At 38.7% G+C, this 11,111-nt stretch overlaps 2 protein-coding genes across 2 annotated transcripts; both read right to left on the bottom strand.

Annotated features, from left to right (window-relative positions):
- Positions 1 to 2,553: 2,553 nt before the first annotated feature.
- On the bottom strand, positions 2,554 to 3,948 carry LOC109969423 (uncharacterized). The gene is made up of 5 exons (XM_020616297.1): positions 3,903 to 3,948; positions 3,463 to 3,807; positions 3,136 to 3,246; positions 2,944 to 2,975; positions 2,554 to 2,705 (listed from the first exon to the last, which is right to left on the bottom strand). The coding sequence occupies exons 1-5, from the start codon at positions 3,946 to 3,948 to the stop codon at positions 2,580 to 2,582; spliced, it is 660 nt and encodes a 219-aa protein (XP_020471953.1). The 3' UTR covers positions 2,554 to 2,579.
- Positions 3,949 to 7,681: 3,733 nt separating this feature from the next.
- Positions 7,682 to 9,848, bottom strand: LOC109969426 (uncharacterized). The gene is made up of 6 exons (XM_020616299.1): positions 9,733 to 9,848; positions 8,933 to 8,999; positions 8,428 to 8,772; positions 8,183 to 8,308; positions 8,017 to 8,048; positions 7,682 to 7,907 (listed from the first exon to the last, which is right to left on the bottom strand). Exons 1-6 carry the CDS (start codon positions 9,787 to 9,789, stop codon positions 7,800 to 7,802), a joined length of 735 nt encoding a protein of 244 aa, XP_020471955.1. The 5' UTR covers positions 9,790 to 9,848; the 3' UTR covers positions 7,682 to 7,799.
- Positions 9,849 to 11,111: the final 1,263 nt, after the last annotated feature.

The raw sequence follows: 11,111 nt of genomic DNA, 5'->3' as shown, positions 1-11,111 counted from the left end.
GCCAGATAAATATTTCAGAAGATGGTTGAGAAAAACGGAGCGAATGAGAGAGTAGATATTGATCAGGTTGATACAAACATCTGCACTCTTGTTTAATATGTGATTATTTGCTAACAAGTTTGCAAATTCCAACTTTGATAATATGTCTTAAACTGGCACAATAGATGATGAAGTTCTTGTGCTCCGGTTGTAGGTGGATTGATGATCAGCTGCTCCGAGTGAAGAAATTGAAAGTAGTGGTTAGTGTTAGAAAAAAAAAATTATAAAAATGTATGGATGTAAATATTTTAATGACTGAGGGAAGAGGCCTGTTGCTGTAAGTGAAATGAACCCTTGGCCTTAAAAGAGACAACTTGACTTGCTGATACACCAATTTGCTCTTTATTTTAAATGTTGAATTTTGGACAAGACACTGGCAACAAATAAAACAAGTATCTCCTCCAACAAACCATTTACTAATTGACATGAAGCATCAGTTCCACTCTGAGCTGCAGTTCTAGTTGTTTCCTGAGTCTGTTTGGTGGCAGCGTACACAACATTTGGCTCCAGCTCTGTCTCTGATGCACGACTGCTGGCTCTCTCTGATTTTGGATGGAAAGTCAGTGCTGCATAGTTCAGGTCATTAGAGCCCACATTCTGCATTCTGCATAGCCCAGCATCAAAAACCTAATTATGTTTTATACTTGTAATATTGATAGTGGCAGTCAGTTTGCCACTGTCTCCAGACATCAAAATGAACATTACTTTTTCTGGTGTTATTTTAAATATGTTACAAGTTTACAGTATTACAGCAAGACTGCAAAAAGACAAAACATTGCCAGTAGTAATTTACACAGTTTGATATACAGCAGTTGCTTATAATAGGTTATAGTTTACTGTCAGACCAGAGCAGTAGGTTCAATCCATATAATGTACATGTTTCTGGGCATTCTGTAAAATATGAAGGCTGTACAAATGAAACTATAGACTTTAACTCTGTGACTGGAATACACCTATGGCTGTAAACACACTGAGAAGACTGAGTCATGCCAGAGACAGATTGAAGCTGCTCCTGCAGTGACGTGCGGTCAGGGGAGGCAGGTGAGACAGAGCCTCCCCTGTCAATCTTGAAAAGAAAAAAAAGTTGACCATAAAATATAATAAATGTTAATATTTGTCGGCTGGTGTGTGTTGTAGGCCCTTTTGCCGTTAGAATCCGATTTTGAAGGAATTTTTTTCAATAAAGAATAGCGGAATTTCCGTATGTCCCGTTCAAATACATGGAGGAGATGCGTGATGAGGCAGCACTTTGCTGTGCCTCTCGGTGGATCGTGTAATCCTCACAAACTGTATGCGATGCAAATAGTGTGTCGCTGTCCCTCTATATATCACAAATAAAATGCTTTCAAACACTCTGATTATATGCTCTGCCTTGCCATAATCTGGATAATGTATAAAATGTAGTTCTGTAACGTGTTTAGACAATCTTCTTCGTGCTTGTTTATATTTCCTTTACAATCCGCCTTATCAAAATGGAAGATTACATTTCCAAGCTGAGAAAATTCGCAAATCTGGACTTTCAATCAAAACATTTTTGACAGTCTGGACATTTTTGTCCAGAAGGATCTTCTTTATTGAAAACGTTTGTTTTAATATTGGATTTGAATGGTAAAAGGGTTTGTAATACATACCAGCTGACAAATGGATTTTGTGTACAAGTAAAGGCAAGACCACAAACTTTTATTATTTCTGGTTAGAAATAAGCTCAATTGGAATAAATTTTAACCTCAAATTAAATATGGGTCACGTTTGTGTGAAGAATGCTGATATGAGATATAAAACATAACGCATTGTTAACAGACAATTTGTTAACGGTTCATTTGTATTTGTAAATCTGACTGTAAAAGAGTCAAGTGCCTCACCAGCTGTCAACCTCACCGCACGTCACTGTGCTCCTGCCATAGTTTTGCTGTGATCTGTCCTGTGCAGTAGGGTGCATGATTTCATGTGACACTGCAGCTTTTCACAAGTTTGCACCTTCTCATGATACCACTACCAGCAATGCAACTGTACCGCATGTTCTTCAAAAGGCTTCTTTTGTATGATGTTTTCTATTTCATTTTGGATTTTGCACTTTGAGTCAACAGGCCTCACGATCTTCACCTCAGCTGTGTCCAAACCACACTGTGCCGACTCTTCCCGTAAGAGGATGTGCTTTTACTAAGTCAGTGTTTATACACAAGTCCTGAGAGAAATGGTATTTCATTTAGCTGTATCTGTCATGTGTAAAATTTCTACTAAACCTGAAACTGCACTGTTGCACACATCTACTGAACTCTCACTCTGAGATAATCTAGTTGCCAGTACAGTAGCTCCTCTGTCAAACACTGGTGTAAAACAATCAAAGTATGACAGAAAAAATAAAGAGACAATAATCAAAAAAACAAACAATATTATATATTTTGCATGAATCTCCATCACAGACCTTTAGGCAGTGTGATGTGTGCAGCTTTTACACTATGGAGATGGTTTAAAGCAATGGCACTGGACACCCAACAACCACACACCAGTGAAAAAGTAGTTTCAGGTGCTTCCTGAATTTATGTGGTAGCAGAATAAATTACAGTTGTTTCCACTTCACTTTTTGATCCAGGCCTGAGGTTTCTATTTGTCTTTGGATGGAAGGTCACTGATGCATAGTTCAGGAAAGTAGTTTCAGGTGCTTCCTGAATTTATGTGGTAGCAGAATAAATTACAGTTTCCACTTCTCTTTCTGATGCAGGCCTGAGGTTTCTACTTGTCTTTGGATGGAAAGTCACTGATGCATAGTTCAGATCATCTGAGCTCTGACTCTGTGAATAAAAGCACTGTCAGTCCCTCATGTCACATAGACTTTGTGATTGTAACATCTACTGACATACAAAACTTTAAAAATGTAATAAACATCACCTCTATCCCTGTGGCCCACCTCTGTCGATTCTGTTCCTCAGTATGAGCTAAAAGACAGAAACAATATCCCTGGGTAACTGACTAACACAGTTAAACATACTGCCGTTGATTCATTTTGTTAAACAGGCAGTAATGGATCTGTCTATGACATAAGTGTAACTAAAAACAGGATGGATGTCAAAGCATAGTAAACCTTAGTAAAAGTACCTTTCTGAAGCTTTTTGTTTTTAACAAGCAGACCAATGATGACCGTAGTGAGGACAACAGTCAGACCACCCAGGATCACACTTATCCACTTTGTCAATCCATCAAACTCTCCTACAAGAAACACTGGTAAATTAAACTCTGTACATTTTGTACCTGTAGTTGTTTTAGGTCTGAACAGAAACATTATAATGTGAGGCAAGAACATCTGATGAAAGTCCACATCATAGAGTTCATCTATATTAAATGATACGTTGATAGTATTCTTATTTTGACAAGCAAACTGGCTGCATCAATTAAAAGACAGGCAGGATTTAACTACCATCTTACCTTGAACTTCTAAATATGTTGCTTCAACAATAACCGGCGTTCTGGTTATGTAATATCCACAGAAATACAGTCCAGAGTCAGACAATTCCACCAGTTTCATTTTGAGAAAGAGATTAGAAACGTTGGATGTCGCTTCATATTTGCCATTTTGAAATCCATCACAGAATTTGGCAGGCTCAGTAGACTTGAATAAATGACAGATACACTGGGGCTTCACTCTCTTGGCCACTTTGAACCACATTATCTGAGTTAAAGAACTGGAAAAGTTCGAGCACAGCAGTGTGACTTCTTCACCCGACTGGACCTCCACTGTGTGAAACTCAGAGACAGAGACAGAGATCCCACCTGAAACAAACACACGACCGATGAGTTATCCAAAAACTTCCTTTATATGAATTCAGATATAGTGCAGTTGGTGTATTTTTAATAGCATTACTTACTGAGACCGCATAGAAGTAGAACTATGGTCAAAGGGAAGTTCCTCATTGTGCATATGATCATCGAACTGCAATGTTTCTAAGCTCCTGTAAGAGTGTCTGAAGAAGCGGGGGTTTTTTTTTAACACTGATCATACAGGTGTTGTCAAAGCTTGTCAGTGCTTTGTGAAGGCAGACACAGAGACTGAGCAAGAACAGTTTTATGAATGTGAATTATTTTGCACTTCCAAATTATTCTAGCATTTTGGAAGTGCTTATTTATTTATTTATTTGCTTTCCTCTTTTAAAAAGTTTTGAATTTCCAACTGTTTGTGCTGCATTTAAACAAAATCCTAACACCTAAACAGAAGGTCATAGGTCACGATCAATCAAGTGTAGAATGTCAACGCATGACCATCAAAATTAATCACTTTTTTTTGGTAGATTTTTTCTGTTTATCTGCCTGAACATGCTGTAGATATACAGTACGAAAGCTGCACAAAAACAGAACTGTAGGCCTGTCATGTTAAAACAGACATAAAATACATTATTATACACAATGGTGTTTTATTTCCATTATCAATCACTGCAGTTTGTGGTAAATATATTGTCTGCTGGGTAAAAAAAAAGATCATATTAACTTGAACAATGCATCCTGACTGATTATGTTGTGTTGTTTAACTGTGGTTACAAGGGTTAAATGTTACTATGAGTACATCAAATGTAACTTCAGATATCTTTGCATTTAATCTTTCAAAAACATTTAAAAAGGCATGAAGTATTGTTGTTTTCTTGGAACACGAGGGCCTTTGAGCTGATGATGCAGACAGCTGAAGTGGAGTTCCCTCTGGTCAAGACCTCCCTCGTGAGATTGAGATGCCTCACTAATACACACAGTGTTATTTGTAACCACAGTGCAAAAGGGCAACTGGGCAGGTGGGGGGCACTTATATACAGTTTCATTATTATTATTGTGTGTCTATTTCAGACATGCAAAGACAAAACAAAATATAGCAACTTTCTATGTGTGGTCTTGATCTGTGCTGCAGTTGGGTGTCACTTCTTTCAGCTACAACAAAAGTAAGATATAGACAACAAGCATTACAGTTTAATCTTTAGTGAATGTATGTTGTGGCTATTGATTACATTGTGAAAGTTGCAAACCGGAAAAAATAACATGCAGCTGCACCTGTCTTCCAGTGGTAGAGACTTCTCTTTAGGATGACACAGATGGTACTGGAAACCTATGACCAGTTTATAAAATACACTGGGATATATTGGTATTTCCACTTAATCCCACTTGAATTACAGCACAGTTTCAGCTCCTTCCATCTCTCAGGTGACACATCCTCAACATACACCACCAGCTGTCTCTTTGACACACGGCTGTTTCTTTTTACTCATGAACACACTCCTGTGTAGTTCAGGTCATCGGAGCCCAGATTGTATCAGTAAGAAAATTTCCAGTCACTCCTCTCACATAGCTCAGTTTGAGACAAAAACAAAGTAATTACTTTTACAAAACATAAAATTACATGGATTTTGTTCTGCATTAGCAGCTCTACACATTTGCACCATTTTAAAGACTAAATAATCATTCAGTTACCCTGAAAATGTATCGGGGAAACAGCGCCCCCTGGATGTGTGGGATGTCAGGGGGCCTGTGGCGGTGGCACGCGGGGCTGGCTGTTAATTGAGGTCAGGTGCATTTAGCAGTCCTAGATTAGTAACCATGCTACAGCACTATCAGCCTGTGAAAGTACTCTGGAAAACACAGTGGAGAAGATTTGAGGACAGTGGCTCAACAGGAAATTAGAAATGTCACTGAAATGAAACAACCAGGAGAGTTAATACTAACAATTGGAGGTATCGAGAAAATCTGCGATTAAGGCCTGGCTCCTACTGTGAAAATGGATCTTTGTTTGTGTAGCTAGAGATGAAGAAATAAAACAAACAAACAAACAAACAAACAAACAAACATGGAGAGGAGGAGCTGGACTTGAGCCAAGATGCCTGTGGAGTCTCTGTGGTGGAGGACATCACCTCCACTTAGACGTGTGACGCAGCTGCTGGACATTTGGACACTTTGAAAGACAAGGTGCTTCATACTTTGGTAAGTCAAACAAACTCACTTCGTGTCTTTCTGCTTGTTATATGGCGTTCTGATAGCACAGTGCCCTGCTGTGGCTGTTTGTATGAACATTACTTCACCATACATTGGAAGTGGTTATATTGCCTGTAATGTTTGCGTGAATATAACAGTTTATTGTTTCATAGGCAGAGTGGTTTTTGTCACTTTCTGTATTTGCGTGCATGCTGTCCATGGGCAGAGCCTCATGGGCAGCACCTTACTGTTTGGGGCACTATAGTATGTAGAGGGCTTTTACTTGCACAGTTTTGTGTTATCACTATGCAACTTTGAGATCACAGCAAGCTCTTTTACTTAATTAATTGTTGAAGTTGTATTGTGTAAATAAGTGCTGTGTGCTTATTTCTTACTACATACTGTAACTGAGAAGGTTTGCAATAGGCTACAGCTTCTAACATTATTATACTTTATTACAAAAACCGAATTGTTATTGGGCCAGTTTAACACAGTCGCTTGTGTTGAACATTTAAATGCTATGTCATAGGCCTGTTTCTGGGAAGATATCACAGTTCACAGAGGTGAATTTATTTAGTTGCTTTTTCAGGGCTCTACTATGGACCATTTTCACAGCAGACATTTTGATTTGTCATTAGCACTAGTAATCACTGGTTTGGTTCCATTAAGTGTTTTGTTGAGCCATGACAGTGCAATTGTGATTTAATGTAACATGACAAAATGTCTGCTGTTAAAGGTCTATTTTAAGGTAAAATAATGACAACCTTGACCAGGAGCTGTCTAATATACTCCTTCAAAATGTGTTTGGGTGTTCTTAGTCAGCAGCAGGCTGCTTTTGGTCTCACAACCTACCCAGTGAATGCTGAAATCCAAAAATGTTCTTGTTCATGTTTGCTGCTGTAGTGTTTCTATGCTGTGCTGTTGCTCACAATGTGAAAGTGTCACATAGGAAAAAATAGAGCCCAGCTGACCACGAGTCTTCATGTGGTTGAGACAGCACTGTTCTTGCAGACAGTGCTGCTACCGCAGCAGACCGTGTCAGGAGGAGTCAGTGGGTGGAATTTGTATAATATTTAGACATGAAGTGAAAGGCTGCTGTTCACTTAGCACTACACCATAGGCTACCGGGCTCTCTGCCGTTTGAATGCCATTTTCAGGTTTAGGAGTTGGCTGTTTCTGAGAACCATCTACACAGCTTTAAACATTGATTTTGATTATTTTACAGAAGAGAATAATGATTCACTGCTTCCTTCTAGGATGTATTCTTACTAAGCTTTTACAGGTGTGCTCACATCTGTTCCTCTAAACAAGTGATGTGTGTTTCACTGCTCCAGACCTCTAACTCTCACTTTAAGAGAGTCTGAACAATAATCCATATCATTACTGGGCTGTCCTGTATTAGATATCAGTCATATTCCTTAAACACCACAAAATACTCTGGCTTGGAAGAGTTGATACATCTGTGAAACACACATGCACAAATACAAAAAGGTTGGGCTTATTAAAAAAAGTTGCTATTAGGAGTAAGTGCTAGCACTAATGCTTACAAGTCACCTAGAAAATAAGCAGGGGTTTGTGAACTCTTGTAAGCATGTATCACATAGTGATAACCCCACACTGAATGGCTGCTCTAATGCCTGACTGTTCTCTTCTTGAGATAACTAAAAGAAACTGCACAGTTTAAACACAGTGTCTTTATTATTAAATGGTTTTGACCTTGATGGTAACTCCTCCTAACCCCGAAAGCAGATGGGCATAAAAAAGCCTCAGTTGTGAGCTGCAGTTCCAGTTGTTTCCTGAGTCTATCTGGTGGCAGCTTACACAACATGTGACTCCAGCTCTCTCTCTGATGCAGGCCTTCTGCTGCTGTTTGCTTTTGGATGGAAACTCACAGCTGCATAGTGCAGGGCATCAGAGTCTGGATTCTGTAAATGAAAATATTTAGCATCACTCATCTCGCACAACTGGGTTTGTGGGGACGATGACATTACTTGGTAAATGAATCGAATCAGATGACATGAAAACAGACTTTACCTCATTCTGTGGATTATGTCTCCCCTCATAAGCTAAATGACAAAAAAGGGTGCATTTGGTCACTTAAGTGTTTAAAAATGATGCTGTTCATGCTTTTTGGCAAGCAAGGAGCTTTGCATTTATACATTTCCACATTTATAGCTTGGGCTAAATTAAACAAAAGTACCTGTATGAAGTTTCTGGATTTTGACAAGCAGACTAATGATGATTATAATGAGGATAGTAGTTAGACCACCCAGGATCACACTCAGCAGGTCTGAAAATCCTACAAAAAGAGTATTAAATTTTAGGTCTCAGCATCTTGTGGGTTGAGTTCAGTCCTTATTTTGACATGGACTTTAAATGAAATATGATGTTTTTTTTGTTTTGTTTTTTTTTTCTTAATCAAAGGACACTTAACAACAATCTTACCTTGAACCTTTAAATATGTTGCACTGGCAATTATTGGGTTTCCACCCACGTAAAATCCACAGAAATACAGTCCCGAGTCAGATAAATTCGCTGGTTTGATTTTGAGAAAAAGAGTAGTGTTGTTGGATTCCATGTTAAATTTGCCATTTGGAAATCCATCACAGGGCAAAGCCTGGCTGTCAGAGCTGAACATAGAGGAGATGCGGCTGGTGTTGGATCCACTGCCCAGTTTGAACCAGTGTATGTGTGAGGGAAAACTGGTGAAGTTGGAGCATGTCAGTGTGACCTCTTCACCAGGCTGGACCTCCACCGTGTGAAACTCTGAAACTGAGACAGAGATCCTGCCTGAAACAGACAAGGAGCAATTCATCTATAAAGGTGTATTTCAACAAGAACTAAACAAGGCTTAAATCATGTTATAAGTTTGTAAATTTCAGTTCTGGCAGATTACTGTGCTGAAGGAAATCTAGTAATTGTATTCGGAAAAATCAGCAGGCGTACTTACTGAAGGTCCAGAGAAAAGCCGTTACCAAGGTGAGGGTCATCGTTGTGCATACAGTCGGACTGCACCACTGTAATGGAGGCAACGGAACTGTGCTCCAGTAAGGGTGGTATCAACATGAAAGAGGCGGGTGTTCTAGTTTTCCGTTTACTCAAACGAGCAGTAAATAATAATAATAATAAAATAATAGCTGCAGCGAGAAGGGGACATTATGATGTTTGCCATGATTTTAAACAATCTAATAAGGTCATATTTTAACATTTTAGAAGTCGGTAAAAGATGTATTGGCTTGTCAGTCTGTACAAAACAAGGAAGTGTTATTGATCTTGGTTTTCATCATCCGTTCTTTACCTATATAGCCAGCAGATGCTTTAAGTTAAATCTTATGTATTCCTTTTACTATTTGTTCACTCAATACCTGCTTTATGTGGAGCCATGGAGATGTAAGTTTACCACTCAGCTTGAAGCCAGTAATTAAAAAGCCTTATTCTCATTCTCAAATGTTTATATTCTTGCCAACTTTAATTATGTAATTATTTGATTCATAGTATTAACATGCATGTTTGAGTATAATTAAAATAGAAAGTAGTTCCCACAGTTTCTCTGATTAAACCAGTGAAAGCTGCCATTTGGTTTTAATATTTATAAACTGTTAATGATATACAAAATTAGCTCGTGCAGTGATGCAGATGTTAACGATAAACATCAGCAAACCTGTTAACACTGGCATAATGTTTGCTTTATTATATTGCACACTCAATGGAAGCTGATTGATGCATCGGTAATAGCAGTTTAAATCTTACCTGGTCAATGATAATTATTGGAGTAATGTTTACAAAGATGAGTAGATTCAGGCGCATATCACACTGGAGGTGGATGGGACCTTCACCTACTCTGGTCTCTCATGTCTGCAAACCGTGCAGCCTTCAGCAGAGTAAATGCTTTGATACAATGCTGCACAGTGTCTCTCTGCTACAGTTATCTTTTCACAAGAAAGCAGTGATGGGAGTTTATGTAAATGTTGACTGTGTTACATGTGACCTGTGATGAGGAGAGCAGTGACACAGTTTACAGGGAGCTCATTGAACTGGAGGTATTCAGAGTGAACTGAAACGGTTTCTCCATTGTCATTGAGCAAATCAGTGGCTTTTAGCAGTGGAGCTCCTCACTCATGACTGAAGGTTTTCAGCTCAGCTGGGACTCTCCGTGTTACTTCCTCATTTAAAAGCATATTGAAATACTGTACAACAGCCACAAACAAAATGATGACTCTTGCCTCTGAGCTGTTCACCCTTAGCTATTACTTTTATTTTTTATTTTTTTGGTCTGACCTGCCCTTTCCCATTTTCTTTAATACAGACATTTTTGTAACCTTTCTTTAATGAAAAATTTAATTGTGATCAAAATAATCATTGTAATAAAGTTTTACATGTCTGTTTAACAAATGAAGTGCAGTATTTGATTTCCAAATATAAACAGGTGCTGCAGGTAATGGAAATGGAAGAACATATGCTAATACTGAGCACATGGTTCTTAGTAAAGTGTGTAATTTGTATTTGAGTTTTACCACATGTTGGATACACTGTACATGCATTTCTGCCACTTCTGATCTCTGCCTACTGATCGCGCATCTCTGCTTGTAAAGACGAGTCTTGTACTGAACTGAACGTAACAGCTTGGCCTATAGCGACCAACTGAGTGTACTAATGCACTGAATGCCAGGTCATATGAATGGTGATGTGCTCAAGTCCCCTAGAACTGACTCAAGTGTCTTTGAATGAGTGTGTGTGTGTGTGTGTGTGCGGTTATGATGCAGGGAGCTGAAGACCAGGCTTTGTCTAGCTGAGACTTCATTAATGATGTACAGTACATACCTCACTGATGCAGATGGTAATGTTTGCCACCACAGTGGAGTAATACATGACAATAGGCAAACACTGAGGTACAAATGTATTTTTTTTTAAAGAGGTCATGTCCTTATACAGACTTTGAAATGACAGTTAAAATATGCAGTTGCCTTGTAAATGTACCGTGTGTGGCTTTCCTGCAGATGTAAAGACAATGATCATGTCACGCAGTATTAACTGTTTCATTTCACACTTGATTGTTGCAAAGCTTTGGCTGTAGGATTTTTTTTCACCTCAGCTGTGGTCAAACCACTGTGTGGTATCTCTTACTGACA

The sequence above is a fragment of the Monopterus albus genome, unplaced genomic scaffold, assembly GCF_001952655.1.
Source record: "Monopterus albus unplaced genomic scaffold, M_albus_1.0 scaffold173.1, whole genome shotgun sequence".
Classification (NCBI taxonomy): Eukaryota; Metazoa; Chordata; class Actinopteri; order Synbranchiformes; family Synbranchidae; genus Monopterus; species Monopterus albus.
The sequence above is the reverse complement of the archived record's forward strand: the minus strand, read 5'-3'. Positions and strand labels throughout refer to the sequence as shown.